The sequence below is a fragment of the Sinocyclocheilus anshuiensis genome, unplaced genomic scaffold (genome assembly GCF_001515605.1).
Source record: "Sinocyclocheilus anshuiensis isolate Anshui unplaced genomic scaffold, SAMN03320099.WGS_v1.1 scaffold78, whole genome shotgun sequence".
Classification (NCBI taxonomy): domain Eukaryota; kingdom Metazoa; phylum Chordata; class Actinopteri; order Cypriniformes; family Cyprinidae; genus Sinocyclocheilus; species Sinocyclocheilus anshuiensis.
In genome coordinates this window covers 2,479,342-2,495,283 of record NW_015544250.1, presented here as the reverse complement: position 1 = coordinate 2,495,283, position 15,942 = coordinate 2,479,342, and the positions used below count along the sequence as shown (strand labels likewise).

Here is a 15,942-nt window from a genome sequence, read left to right as displayed (position 1 = left end):
GGGGGGGGGGGGGCTGCTGGGAGAGGTTGGGCTTTGTTTCTGGACGCTTTGCTGCACATTGAACGCAAAGAGCATCGCTACGGCATTACGGTTCACGATTCGAACAACAACCCAATAGAGGGCCGATAAGTGTCTCGAAAGGTCACATCTAACGATGTGACCTTGCGTTCTTAATGACGCCGCACATAATCTTGCACTAAAATTCAGCAGAATCGTGGTGTAATTGCACTTGCGTGTGCGTTCAGGTTTTTTAGGTTCGGAAAGGGATTCGGAAAACTGTCACATATCGTACTTATGAGGCCTACAGGACGCTGAATGCTGATCCAAAGGAAGTGATGGTGCTCAAATGCACACTGTGTGCGGTTTGAATGGTGGTGCAGTGTGGATTGGACACTGCTGCAGTCTTCCCCTCCCAAACTCCAGCCCTCGACCACAGCTGTTCAGTGGTCCCCTTGACAGCCATCTATTAGAGCTTATGCGCAGCAAAAACCCATCGGACCACATGCATCCCAGAAATCATGCACACAGACTATTCGCCGCTTGCTGACTTTTTTTGCTTCAGCAAACATATTCAAAGCGTGCACTCTTTGCTTATTGGTAAAAACATCACTCAGGAAAGGCAAACCCCAACGTTCGGCTCGTAGTTCAACATTGTGGCTTTCATCATGGGGATTATGACTTTAAAGAAATATTTTGTCCAAAAGTTAAAATTCTGTGATCATTTACTCACCCTTAGGTCATTCCAAACCTGTATGATTTTCTTCAGTGAAACAAAGGGATATTTTGAAGAAATAAATACAGAAAGAAAGTCATACACTAAATGTAATGTCATGAACTGTTTTTTTTTTTTTCCAGCGATGCCATAACCATTCAGTGACCAGTTTTTAAAAGAACATTTTAATAATCTAAAGAATATTTTGTGTATTGGAAAGGATCCATGAATGATTCTTCATGTCAATAAAGACCTTCGGTTTTAATAATGTAGAACCACGATTTTTGGTTCCCCGGACAATTTTTCTGTGAAAAATTCTTAAAAGAAGCACTTTTTCTTAGTGTGAAGAACATTATAATAATCTAAAGAACTTTTGTGGATTAGAAGGGTTCTATGTTTATTAAAGGTTCTTCATGGAACCATTACTGCCAATAAAGAATCTGTTGTTTTAAAAGAACCACCATTTTTGGTTCCTCAAAGAACCTTTCAGTAATCAGTTCTTAAAATTGTTACATTTTTTTCTTAGTGTGAAGGACATTTTAATAATCTACAGAACCTTTTTCCACTTTAAAGAACCTTTTGTGCAATGGAAAGGTTCCATGCTCTTAAAAATAATGTTTTTTATTGGTTCCATAAAGAACCTTCAACATCTATGGAAACTTTCCATTGGACAAAAGGTTCTAGAGTGGAAAATGTTTCTTTAGAATAAAATGTTCTTCACAATAAGAAAACAATGGTTCTTTTAAGAACTGATCACTGAAAGGTTCTTTGGGGAACCAAAAAAACTGCAAAACCCCACTTTTTATATGGATGTTAAGGAACCATCAATGCCAGTAAAGAACCTTTAATTTAAGAACATACAGGTTGGATTATAGTTTTTTTTATTTTTGGTCAAACTATTAATTTAACACACTAATTCTAATACATTTCAACAGTCATTTTGTTCCCGTTTTCAAATGTGACCACATATTCTACACTCCGTCTCTCCTGATCTTACATTCCTCGAGTCTTGGTGGAGCAGAGCGAGTGTGACAGCTCTCCAGCGTTCCATAAAGCATAAATGCAGCCTCTCAGCTATCTGCTGAGACTTCTGCTGCCCAGGGCTGAAAATTTACTAGTGACCTCTGCATTCCATTTCAGTGCTCAACCGCTTCCTCCTTTTACCCTTTGGAAAATTCCACTGCCACTGAGGTAGTCGAGAAAACGGCATTACAGGGAGGGGTTACGGCTCAGACGTTAGACTCTTAGGCCATGAAGGAGCTACAAGCCACATTCACAATAGAAACATGACATGAAAGGAAAAGAGTGAACTGAAAGCCTATATAATGAGGCTCTGCAGGGCTTGGCTATTGTCATCATCCATAAGATAGGACTGCGATATTGAATATCTGTGAAATTGAGCAAGAGTGGACTATAGAAAAAAATGTATGGCATTCATATAAATGTTCTGCATGGGGAAGTTGCATGAAACAGAGTAAAACTGGCATTAAAGGCACAATATGTAATTTTCGCCGCTGGAGGGCGCGTATTCAAAATAAACAAAGAGGCAAAGGCGTAGTTTGATGACGCTATGACTGAGTGTGGAATCATGGGAGTTGTAGTCTTCATCCCCACAGCCGATGCAATCCGACGGGACTCGGGCAGAAATCATGTTCATGGATGAGCTAATGATTTGTTAACGTAGTATAATGAAGCAGGGTGAGGCTGAAAGCCGTCGAAGCGAAACGAGGCCGCTGAACGAGCCTGACACACGGCTCGAAAACAGGAGCTTTTATTATGCCAGTCGACCGCTTCCGCTCCTTTCGGTCGTGCGTATGGGGGGGGGCGGGAAAGCAGCGCTGTTTTATCATACGATGCATTTGAAAGATCTGTTATTATGCTACTCTGTGTGGTTGTCACCGATCTATTAAAACACACAACATATTAAAGCGTCTTTGGTGTTTCCATGTTTTCTACAAAACAAAACCGGAAATCGAGGGGTTATGACGTCATTGGCAGGCGACACAATGACACTATGGACACGTTCTGTGTCACTAATTAAAATAGCTTATTTCTCTGGATTTAAACATTCTTCGAAACATTTGGGATAATGTAAGTACACAAAATATCAAAATATATAACACTGTTCTAGTGGTTTTTGGATATTTTAATTAAAAAAAATCTTACATATTGTGCCTTTAAACTGCATCAAGACTAGGTCAAATTAGAGAAATAAGTTGATATATGAGCTCTTAAATATCAGTGCTCAAATATCAGTGAATATAATGCATTTATAGGCCAAATATTTTACTTTTATTTAGGATAAAATGTACAAATAAGCCCAAGAATCCTTTTTTTCTTCTTCACTGTATTACTTCACAATCCCTATGCAACTTTTATGGTGTATATTTTTTGAGCAGTAGAAACAAACAGACAAGACTTGCTCCATTATGACATCTGCTGGTGCATATCAGCAGTGCTTTTCAGGCCAAACTTAATACTGCACTGCAATGACAACTGGGCTCGTTTTAAAATGAGTTTTTTCACAAACATTGCATAGAGTGAAACTTCATAATCTCAGCACTACAATGACATTTATTTTGTTAAAAAAAAAGCCAGGGTTAAGGGTTTCCAGAAACGTTCAACTGTTAGTGTTGAAACTAGATTTACTACAATATGGTACAGGACAGGCTATGCATTTAACATAGCAAAAGACAACTATTGTTGCACATTGTAAAAACAACTGCTAGAACTGAGTCATGTGTATAAATGATCATGATCATTACAAAAGGACCATCCTCTTTTGTAATATAACAAAAAAACAAACCAAAAAGAAAAAAGTAACTACACATTATGTTCAACCGGGTTTAAAAACTCCCCCTCATTACAAACAACTCAAACTAAGCCTTTCTCCCTATTCTACTGCTGTGAGTGGACTGCATCCATACATTTAAAATAAAACAAGCTCTTCCTGTTGTAAATTATCTCGAAGATATAGCTTTTGTTCAATGGCTTTGCAAAGCACACAAAAAAGCACTACAGGGCACAAAACTCTAGTATAGGCATGTAACCTTGATAAACACCATTTTATTGAGTCAACTCTAGGTTAAAAAAGTAATAAGAACCCGACATATGCTTAAACTACCACGTGAATGAGAACAGCTCTGAGTTCATGGGGTCAAACAGGGAATGTGTTCACCAAATCAGCCACAAGAGGGAGTATATCAGTTAAACTTCTGGAGCAAAATGAGTATCATGGAAAAAGTGTGTAGAAACAGATAAAAATGTCCCATTACACACTCGCATGATGAAGATTGTCTGCCCTCCTGCAAGCAACAGTGATAAGTTCAAAGGTAAGAGTGGTTAAAAAAGGGCCAATTCTGAAAGTAGGAGAGTTTTGCAAAGACATTAGAGGGAGAAAGGGAAAAAAATGGATGTCAATGTTCTAATTTTAATATGGGGAAAGTGATTATACGGTATAGTTCCTTTATGTGGCTTTACTGACAATCAGAAAACAAACAAACAAAAAAAAAAATCACAGAATTTTGGCCCACATGGGAGATTACAGTCAAAAATTGTAATACAGCAAAATTAATTCTACCTGATTGAAAAAACAAAGCAGAAATCAGAAGAGGGTGACAGCTTGAAATAAAACCAACAGCGTCACGTCTTTATCCAGCGTTATAGATGTTAAACGCAAAACACAACTGATATTTTCAGTCATGTCCAGCACCACTACAAAATCAACTGTGTGAATAAAAGTTTGACATGTACGGGTTTTCATCATTTCACATCTACGCTAGCACACGACACATCATAAGAACATAGTTGTAGGAGCACAAATACACAAATTATGACAAAACAGAAGGAAGATCAGAGAGAGTAAGAGAAAAGAGATCACATTCCACCGCTCTGCTGCAGCCGCTGTTCGCCATGGCCTTTCGGTTTGTCTGGTGAGAGATGCTTTTTCATGAAGGGTGGACGGATGTTGTCATGGTGGGCAGTAACCTCCATTGCTTGCTGGCCGTTTTTTTTTTTTACTAAATGGTCCGTTAAAGTTGGCTATGAGAGTGTCACCGGTGTGACAAAGGGCACAAGGTTTGGAGGACTCAGCGTCTTTCCTCCCCCCTCTGCCCTTTAAACCGGCGTGGCACTCTTTTCCTTCTTGTCGCCGTCTTCGTGCCAGGTCAGACGCTCCTCGTAGAAGGCAATGACGATCTGTGGGCACTTGTGATTGGCTTCCTTTGCAAGCACAAGGTCTGCCTCATCAGAGTCTTTCCTGTGGTGGGACATCAGCAACAAAGGAAAGACAAATTTGCATTAAGTGGACAACTGCACAATGTTATATATCAGCATTAACTCCAGTTCTAATTGAAACTGTGTGACATTAAAATCCTCAAATACACTTAATTTGTTAGTTAAAGCTTCTTAAAGCTTAAACTGAATTAAACAGATCTCTAGATGTAAAAGACCTCATGATTGGCTAACCTCCAGATACTACAGCAGTTCAAACTGCTAATACAATAGGCATTGATTTTGTTTACATTTGCATATTTTACCATCATAAGAATCAGGGTTACTTTCTACAGAGTTTTTAAAATCAGATGTAATACTTCAACACCTATTAAGATCTGCACAAATAAAATTAACACTGTAGAAATGTACACGTATAATCTCAAAATAAATCACGTAACCCGGATTCTTTTAATCTTACTTATTAAACAGACTGGGGCTTACATTCAACTGCAAAAGAGTGTAACTGCCAGATTAAAATAATCAAGACATTTTTTTAATATATACATCTGTTTTGAAATGTTATTAAAGTTTATGTACTAATGTACCAATACATAGAAAAAATCAGACCTTGCTAATACAATTATGTAATTCATCAACAGCATAAGTGTTCTCTTAGCATCAATGTGTGGTATCCATTGATTGTGAACTACTCGGAAACTGCCAGCCTGTAGAACGCATAACAGCTCTGAGTTTTGACTATGAATGTGCAGCAATTTAAGTCAAAGCCTTATGAAGTTTAATAATCACATTAGGTCGTATAGTGACCCATTTCTCCATCTGCAAATTTAAAGCCTCTAAATATTATAATCAATACTTTTGTTATACCAGTTATGGCCTTAAATTTGATCAAACAAAAATGAAAGACTTTTTAAGGACCAGTGGAAACCCTGAAAAATGTATTCAACCCTAAGAAGCTATGCATATTTGATTGCAGCTTTATATAAAAAAAAACGTTACAGCAATAGTAATGTCTAAATTTGTAAAATCTGTGACCGGGGTAATGGCTGCATTTAAATGAATTATTATTATTATTATTATTATTATTATTGCTGCAGTTTAGCACCACCTGCTGTCAGAGAGTGAGTGCGCTTTCATTCAGAGCATCTCTCACATGTTCCGCCATGTGCTTCTCGTCTGCGCTTGTTTATGTCAGTGCGCACATACCGGCGCAAGTGTAGTGAACACCAAAACATTTATTTATTTTATTGTATTAGGCCAGTGTAAAACTAATAACATTTGACCAACGGAGCATTTAGGCAATAGACAATTAGGATTATATATGGTGTATAGTGCTTAACACGCTATACTATGCAAAAGTTAGGCCTGTCACGATAACAACTTTTTGTTGTGCGATATATTGCCCCAGAAATAATTGCGATACGCGATATTATTGTCATTTAAAGACCATTTTATGCCACTGAATATATAATCATAATGTAACAGCATAATAATGCAAGAAGGCCTACACGCTTCCAAATAACAAACTTTTAATTTTTAAGAATATTTAGATTACGGAAATTAAGTATCAAAATATAAGATACCTTAAAAAACCTGAATAAATAGTAAATAAACATTTTCTAAATAAAAGTGCAAAGTAACAAGTAGAAAAAAAGAAAATTGCACAAAGAACTTGTATGGAGATTTTTCCATCTACAGATGTTTCCCTGACCTTCTTTTCTCTGTAAATGAAGGAGAAAAATAACACTCATACAGAGCCAAAACACTGCAGTGTTAAGACCAGGCCAAGTACATAAAAGTAGACAACACGGCACACAAGAGAAAAAAACAGAGACAAACATGACATATAGAGACAAGGAAATTAAGCCAACAATTTCACATTCAGAGGAATTGAACATATTCAGAGAGAGATTTAAGGAGACTTGTCATTTTTATTTGTGCCAAAACATGCACTTGAATTTAAAATAGGAAATTTAACTTTTGACCCAATATCACTTACTTTTTAATACAATACAGTGGAATGAATGCTATTCAGCACGTCTATTGATACATTTATTTAAAATGCTTCCCTGAAGCAGAAAGAGCTTCTCATAGAGCTCCTTCTTCCATTCTAATAGCTGAATACAACATTTTGTGGCAATCATAGATATAGTAACTGCTTCGGATTGGACCAGGCATGATCATGTGACCAAAACACTGCAGAAGTGTCCAAGGGCACGATCACATGACCATTCAACAAGCTCAGATAGCTTTTTCACTGTGTCCTCTCATATCATTAGAGTCACAACGTCATAAAATAGTTGCCATTAGTCTAAATAATAGGAATAGTTTACTCAAAAATGATCCTGAATCATTTACTCGCTCATGTTATGGGCTAATGTTTGAGTTACTCACTATAGTATAGTCAGTAACTACACAGACACATCAGGCTGTGTATATTAAACGTTTCTTTTTTGAGTGGACTATATTTTGAGTGGATAATGGATTTTGGCCAGAAGCAGCAAGTTTAAAGTTCATATGCTTGAATTGATGGATAAACAGCTTTGCTTGCTTCACAAGACGTTAAATGATGGACTGGAGTTGTGTGGATTATTTTGAGGTTTTCATCATCGGACTCTCATTCTGACAGCACCCATTCACTGCAGAGGATCCATTGGTGAGCAAGTGACGTAAAGCTAAATTCCTCCATACCAGTTCTGATGAAGAACCAAATTCATCTACATATTGGATGGCCTTAGGGTGAAACATTTTCAGCTAATTTTCATTTTTGGGTTAACTATTCCTTTAAAAAAAAAAAAAAAAAAACCCTGAGCCAGAATACAACAGAGCCATGCACTCTCTAGTGCTTTTGTTATCAAACAGCAAGAAACAGAAACTAGGCCTCTTATAGATTTCAGCTGCTCGAATAGTGTTGTGTACCTGTTGTTGACTTTGGTCTTCTCCAGCTGCTCGTTCTGCCTGGTGTGCCACTCCTCCAGCTCCAGCTTCGCTTTCTCCTTCCACTCTACCTCCTGCTTACGGGAGTTAGCATCTGAAAAACAGCAAAGGTGAACCTCTCAACCCTAAATGAACTTTATAGTTTTAATATATCTTAAGGAGAACATCTATGACTATGCTCAAGTTACCGAGCTGTTCCAGCCTCTCGCTCTGCTCTTCTCTCCACTTCCTCAAGCTCTCCGGCTCCGCCTGCAACCGATCAGCATTGGAGATGGCCACATACGCGTCTGAAGGACCGTTACTCTCCTACAGGACACAAAGCAAAAATTAGGAGTCCAAACCATACAGTCCCAGTATGCCACTTTATGCACTTCTTAAGAGCATCAACTCATTTGGATCAGTGATTTGTCAATTATTTTAATTAATAAGTTTATTTAAATTGTAAATATAAAACTGACTTGTTAAAATGTGAGTGACTATTAACATTGGGCATTCACTACTCTGCTCAAAGGCAAAGTTAACCCTGTAAAGCCTGGCATATGAAATCATAAAAATCCATTTTCAAATGGAACAGTTTATCTTTTTTTAAAGTCTGCATATGCGTTTTATGAATTGCACCATATTTGATACAACTGGTTTAATGGCCTATAGAGTATGATACATCGAGAAAATAGAGCTCATGCTTGAGGAAGAAAAAACACCTCAGTTTTATTTAAAATATGCACTTTAGTACAGTTGCTGTTATTCACATAAAAAGATGAAATTCTGATAGCTTGTAATGCAAATCTCCCAATGACATGACATTTAAACACACTGCCATTTAAAAAATATATATATAATGCAATGAGGATTGACATGTACAAATAAACGTGTAACACGTGTTACAAAGTTTACGGTAAATGAGTAAATGTAATCTGTGCATGTGCATCAACACACAACAGTCTTTGCGGTGTAAATGTGGCTGTACTACATGCAAAAGAGAAAACTAACTAAAAAAATACTCCAATGTAATAAGTAATAATATTAACACATTGTGTTCTGATTTTAATGGAAAACTTACCCCATGCAGATCTCCATTCAATTCTCCACCTGCCAAGATAAAAGAAAGAAGAACATGGATGTGTTAAAAAAGTCAGTGTCCAATCAATTTTTCATGCATCACATACAATCCATCTGTATGAATCACCCTCAGTACAGTTACTGAGCGAAAATACATTACACAAAGGCTGTTTAGCCTTTCTGTAGTTCAAACAGTAGAGCATGCTGCTAACAAGAGAAGACCGTGGGTTCGATTCCCAGGGAATGCATGAACTGAAAAAAAACTTAAATCCAATGTAAGTTGCTTTGGATAAAATTATTGGCCAAATTCATAAATGTAGATGGTCAAGGAACAGTAGTTATTTTGCAATAAAGTGTAGTCCATGACAAAGCATTACTTTAGTGTTGAATTGATGGACAGGATATAGTCTTTCCCCCTGCCTAAATCCCTGGTTTTGCTGACTTCTTTTCCTTTCTTCCTGAATCAGTGGAAAACATCATGTAGCATTTCTTTACTAGAAGCGATTTAATCACTTCTAGTACAGAACATTTTCATCAAGCAATACATACTAAGCAGGCACACAATCAGTAATCAATTACACAAAATGTTTTCAACACATGCAAGTCCATTTTTAACCTAAGAATAAATGAACAGACAGTATGCAGGCCTGATTGATTTTCTGCACACTGCACTGCATAGTACTTCTAAGACTGTTGTCTTCAGTCATCCTAGACCTAAGTCAGACTGTGCCTTTGTGTCTGTGAAACAACATCCCCTTCATCATTTATTCAAACTTTTCAGCCAGAGCAACATTCAAGCCAACGGCCAGTAAAAAAGGAATACCAGACACTTGCATACATTGGTAATATTCTCCTCATTGCAATTAAGCCACATTTAGACAAACTATTAACTATTTAATATCAAAAAGCAAACTTTTTTAACCATAGTACAAGGCCTCTAAAATATACTAATTTCAGTCTGTCTCTGGTATTAAATCAATTTGAAAAGGTGCAAATTTAGGCCTGTCACGATAACAACTTTTTGTTGTGCGATATATTGCCCCAGAAATAATTGCGATAAGCGATATTATTGTCATTTTAAAGACCATTTTTTGTCACTGAATATATAATCATAATGTACAGTCATAATAATGCAAGAAGGCCTACACACTTCCAAATGACAACAAACTTTTAATTTTTAAGAATATTTAGATTACGGAAATTAAGTATCAAAATATAAGATACCTTAAAAAACCTGAATAAATAGTAAAACATTATTTAACAAAAAGTGCAAAGTAACAAGTACAAAAAAAGAAAAATGCACAAAGAACTTGTATGTAGATTTTTCCATCTACAGATTTTCCCCTGACCTTCTTTTCTCTGTAAATGAAGGGTGCACACTATTGCTGAAAAACACAATCACTACTTAGCAGTCAGATGTCTATATGCACAAAGGCACAGATCCTAAACAAGGCCATATCTGCAGATGAAACTTTGTTTGTAGAAGCACTTTTTAAATTTGAACTAGCACCTCATGACTACACCACGTTATGTACGAGAAGCTGCAAAAGACACAGGCGCAAGTGGAATGTACAAAACATGGTGACATTAATTTTTAAGTAAATATAATGGGCGATATATTGCGTCACCAAAAATGATTGAGGTCATGTATATATATTGCGCGATAAGTCGATATATTGATTATTGCGACAGGCCTAGCGGCACCTGAAATAAACACTGCGTTTTCTGCCCCATTCTATGAAGAAAATGCACACATAAAAGGAACATGTTTATGGACTAATTTAAGTAGTCTGTCAAAGTGAACACTTTTTATGTATGTTAAGCTAAATATAGCCTGTACAGTTTGTGTACCAGTCAGGAAGTGCAATTATATTTGAATTAAAACACAAACACAAGCTTAGAAATGCAGAAACTGTAAAGCAAATATAAATAAATGCAGAGTGGAGACTACAATGACGGGTTTCGAATGTACAGGTGTAAATAGGTGTAGAACGGTGACAAAAGAATAATGGTTTTTCAGTCTCTCAACAGGGTAGGACAAAGAAACAAGAATGGGGCAGTTTGCATCATTTCAGACATAATACAAGATGTAAATGTGGCCATTGACACTATTGTCCTAACATCCATCTCGGGTGATCCAATCACAACTGGTCAGTTGTGGCACTTCCCTGTTTACTCCTGGTATCAACAGGCATCTCCTGTGACCACTTGTGATGGAATTTAAATCAAATTTCAATGTCAAACACTGACTATTATTCTAACTAGAATATGGTCAGACTTGTGGCTTTGGTTCCAATGTGTTTCTAAGCTCTAATAAGGAGTTTCATTCAAATAAATTGCTCCCGATATGTAAAGAGCTGCTATACTCACCACTTCATAAGGAACATAAGGTCTCCACAGGAGTCTGTTGCTCCAATAATCTTCTCAGGCTCCAGGCCTCGCTCAAACCCTCTTGCTACAAGGATCTCATCCTAGAAAGAACAAAGACAACAATTAAAAATCGTAATATTACTTCAAATAGATGTTTTATTTTTACAACATCACATTAAATACACTGGCCACCACAACATAACGCTTAAAGGAATAGTTCACCCAAAAATTAACATTTACTGAAAAGCATTACATCACTTGGTCAACCAATGGACCCTCTACAGTGAAGTCCAAACAGCTAATAAAAACATAAGATGTTTATCAAAAACCAATCCATCATAAAGGCGTTTAACTGTAAACCTCTGCTTTTGTCCGAGTTCACAATGCAAAATAATTCTGACGGCACGCATCTACTGCAGAGGATCCATTGGTGAGCAAGTGATGTAATGCTAAATATCTTCAAGAATCTCTCTCAAAGAAAAGACAAACTCATCTACATCTTGGATAGCCTGAGGTTGAGTACATTTTAAGTCAATTTTCATTTTTGGCTGATCTATTCCTTTAAGCGAAGAATGAATTAAGAAACAAACTTTAGAGAGAATTTCAACTAGGCCTGGGTGATAAAACAGTATCGATATTTATCGACAGTACACCCTCATCGATAACGATAGAAAAAATGTTTGATATAGCGCACGATAGTTAAACGCTTTTTTCATTTAAAGGCACGTGTTATGAGTGACAAGCAGACATCCAACAGAACACACAAACACATGCTGAAATGAGTGCCGTGCCTGCCTGAGATGACGAGACTGAATAAAAAAAGGAATATTAGTCGAATTTAAAATAAAAATTTGCATTCGAATGCAAAAACGGTGTATCTGAATTTTAGGTGTGCATCAAGGAACCTTATAAGAGGTGCGCAAGATATCTTCTCCGCTTTGAGCTTCTATATTTTTCTAATATTTTGAATGGAAAACGACATTTACATCATCATCACCGCATCTTGTGCGCCACTGATAAGGCTCCCTGACACACCTAAAATTCAAATACACCGTTTTTGCATTCGAATGCGAGTTTTTATTTTAAATTCAACTAATATTCCTTTTTTTTTTAATTCAGTCTCCTCATCTCAGGCAGGCACGGCACTCATTTCAGCATGTGTTTGTGTGTTCTGTTGGATGTCTGCTTGTCACTAATAATGTGCCTTTAAATGAAATAAGCGAGAAACTATCATGCGCTATATCGAACATTTTTTCTATCGTTAACGATGACGGTGTATCGTCGATAAATATCGATACAGTTTTATCGCCCAGGCCCAGACCTTTTCTTGTTAAGCTCTTACCTCCTTTTTCTTTTTGGGCTTACTGCCACTCCCGTTCTCTTCCTCTGAGTTTTTCCTCTTGCTGGTGCTGCTGCTACTGTCTTTGGGACGGGCCAAAGAAGAGCCTGTGCTGGAGGGCTTGCTGCTGGGTGTGCTTCCACTGCTTCCCTTTGTATAGGTCTTCATGAACTCTGAGATAAGCTCTGGACAGTCCAGGTTCTTCTCTGGTTCCCATGTGTTGTGTTTTCTGCAAAACAATGCAGCCACTGGATTTCCTCACATCATAGATATGCCTTCAGGATGTTTACATACTATGACAAAACTGTGAGGGTTCTTCAAACTAGTTAACCTTAAATCACTTGAAAATTTAGACTTGTCCACATCATCTCAATGTAAAACTTCTGATGTTTTTCATAGTCATGCATTTTAAGACTTTTACATGCAGTAACACACATCCACCTCTTCTTGAGTTGAAATTGTCTATACTACTGCTTAGACACTATTAGTTTATTATGAAGTACAATGAAGACTTACTCTGAAAAGCCTTTCCACTTCAGGAAATATTCCACACGGCCCTTCACAACTCGCCTGTCCAAGACCTTCTCCACTACATACTCTTCCTCTTCTGAGGAAGCTGCCTCACCATCTTCACGGTTCTGGTTCTTCTTTCCCATGGCTGATTCTGAATGTCTTTCCTATGAGCAAATGTGACCTGTGAGGCTCCCTGGTCTGGGGAGGAAAGTGTTCCCACTGGGGGGAAAAAAATGTTATTAAAGTTATACATAGGGCTGGGTAATTGGAGCCCATTTACCATATAAAATACAAAAAGAGTAATAAACTCAGCAAAGAGTGTATTTGACTGATCAGATGCATATTCATTTCAAATACATCTTAAATATAAACAAACATCGGACGTCAAAATAGATCTGTGCATTAGGTCTTGCAGTGTAAACGTCTAAATAAATCTATTGCTGTCAGTTATGCAATTAATATTAATCCAACAATAATATCGACAAGAAAATATCATAGCTTTGGGCTACATACCTTTTAATGTAAGTATTAATGTACTACATCTTAATTCATACAGTGAAGCCTATGCTAGTGGTTTATTTTAGATTCGATAATTTCTACTTACAATATGATAGAACTGAGTGTAGAAAAAAAAAAGAGTTCATTCATTCTATTGTCTTTACTTGTAATTTGTCTCTTCAATTATATTTTATTACTCACTGTTCATTTTAATGATTGCCTGAAGACAAGGCACAATGTTTACTTAGTAATTATTAATTAGCATTAGTTTCTGTTGTGAGACTGAAAATCATGAAACTTCACTAGTATAAGTATTACCTATATTATATGGCATTAATATGGACTGTTGTCTATACTGTGAAAATTCTATTTCCAGCAAAAACAACCATAACATGAACTAAAGTTACTTTTAACATTATAACAACAAAGGCTGGACAGTATGAGCAAAATCTTACGACTTAAGGTTAAACCTTGCTTACCTTAACTGCAATGACAAAAGTCAATATTTATTTTTCGACACTCACCTACGGTATTATATTGGAGGACGTGACCTCTTAAAGTGCAGAGATTACAGCATTCAGAGCTCCCCTAAACAAATACAATTAATTTAAACATTACTGCACTTAAATATACCCAAAATGTATATCAATAAACATGCATAAGGCATGCAAACGCATACACTGCTCTAATAAATAATTCTAGAGGACTCTTAACAAATAGACACACAAAAGATCACCATGTCTTTGATTTGAGGAACTGCAGAGTTATTTTAAAGCCTATATGCATAATAATAAAAATAAATAAACTCCAAAGGATGCTTACTTGTTAGTAAACATTGTGCACATTCTGTTATCAAAGCTAAAGAAACAACAATGCATGCAGTCTGAATATATTACATTCAAATCAAGCGGTTATAACGGGATGCAATACCTATATTCATTTACTAAGATAGATATTTAATCAACCACGCACTAGAAATGCGATAAACCAGCCATGTGTTCTTATCTTAATGTCATGAAGGATCTTAGCGAGCAATGCCAAACAATGTGAAGGCATTAAACAGCCCTGCACGACTCTCACATTTTCATACTTTCACATCGCATGCCATATCCGATCTAACTCCCAATGCATTTATTCCAAAATACAAAACATAATTCACAACGTAAACGGATTTAAATGCAGTGCTAGCTGCGCTGCTAACATTTAGCTACAGTAACGTTAGTCCCATTGATTGCTACTGCTTGCCTCGCTATGAGCTCATTCTGAAATAGCAACAGAACAAAAACAATGAGAGAAAGCAAGAGGTTAGAAAAATAAATTCACGCGTTTGCTGGTGTCGTGCTATATGCGTATAACGCAAGCTCAGCTAGCCAATGCCTGCAAAAACAATAAACAAGGCTCAGATATCCAGGCGCACATGATAGCAGACTAATTTAGCTTAATTAGCATAAATGCGCTACTTCTTTCTTCGGTTCTCTGCGTCTGACCGCTGCAAGCAAAGCATTTGTGCGCTTTTTCGCATTTATTTGAATACTATCGTCGTGCGCGCTAACGCAGTTGAGGCTTTGCTTAGCAACAGCGCGGGCCGAGCCGAACAGATTTCACCTGATCCTATTATGTTAAAGCGTAGCGCTGACGGATTAAATCATTCCCAGTGCAAGGGGAATCTACAATAACATATTCTGACGTTAATGTGGATGATTACTGTATACTTACTGAGATATTTTTCGATGTTTTCTTATTCGTGTTGGATAATGAGGCTGAGGCGGCGGCGGCTTTTTCCCTGCACACAGGAGTTTGCTAGTACCTCTCTCACACGCATCCGTCCAGTGGCGCGTCCAGCCAATCAGCGTGCGCCTGAGCGAGCCGCTCTCGCGCCAAAAACGGCCTCACGCGTCACACGGCACCACAGACTTTGCTGGATGTTTCTGATATTTAAAAAAAAAATGTTTCTGATATTTAAAAAATATCTACATTTAATCACACCTTTTTAGAAAAATACATATTTTCGAAGAAAGGTATGATTGAGTGCCTTTGCATAAGGGTTGAACGTGATATCGAAGCTATATGAATCAAATCATAACTTATAGTAAATTATTAATATAACGTATTTTTTAATAGCTTTTATAAAAAACTTTTTTTTTTTTGAGAAAGATGTGTAAAAGTACTAACCTCTGTTCCAGGGATTGACTTGAGTGTCAGCCAATCAGGTATCCTCAAAACGCACAATAAAAGCGTTAGCGGGAAGCGTAAACCAATCATCGTCTGCAGTAGGCGGGGA

The 15,942-nt window shown here is 37.1% G+C and overlaps 1 protein-coding gene and 1 long non-coding RNA gene across 5 annotated transcripts; both read right to left on the bottom strand.

Moving 5' to 3' along the window:
• Positions 1-3,302: 3,302 nt before the first annotated feature.
• Positions 3,303-15,872, bottom strand: LOC107697930 (chromobox protein homolog 5-like). 4 transcript variants are annotated; one of them, XM_016498804.1, is made up of 7 exons: positions 15,834-15,872; positions 15,378-15,589; positions 14,186-14,249; positions 13,167-13,382; positions 12,654-12,879; positions 11,312-11,412; positions 3,303-4,970 (listed from the first exon to the last, which is right to left on the bottom strand). In XM_016498804.1, the coding sequence occupies exons 4-7, from the start codon at positions 13,304-13,306 to the stop codon at positions 4,829-4,831; spliced, it is 609 nt and encodes a 202-aa protein (XP_016354290.1). In that variant the 5' UTR covers positions 13,307-13,382; positions 14,186-14,249; positions 15,378-15,589; positions 15,834-15,872; the 3' UTR covers positions 3,303-4,828. The 4 variants fall into 4 exon arrangements, with proteins under 4 accessions (XP_016354290.1, XP_016354292.1, XP_016354293.1 ...); XM_016498806.1 differs by lacking the exon at positions 14,186-14,249; XM_016498807.1 differs by lacking the exon at positions 14,186-14,249 and having other exon boundaries at positions 13,167-13,327.
• LOC107697931 (uncharacterized) lies at positions 7,747-9,032 on the bottom strand. The gene is made up of 3 exons (XR_001635282.1): positions 8,943-9,032; positions 8,071-8,188; positions 7,747-7,976 (listed from the first exon to the last, which is right to left on the bottom strand). It is a non-coding gene; the product is annotated as an uncharacterized LOC107697931 (long non-coding RNA).
• Positions 15,873-15,942: the final 70 nt, after the last annotated feature.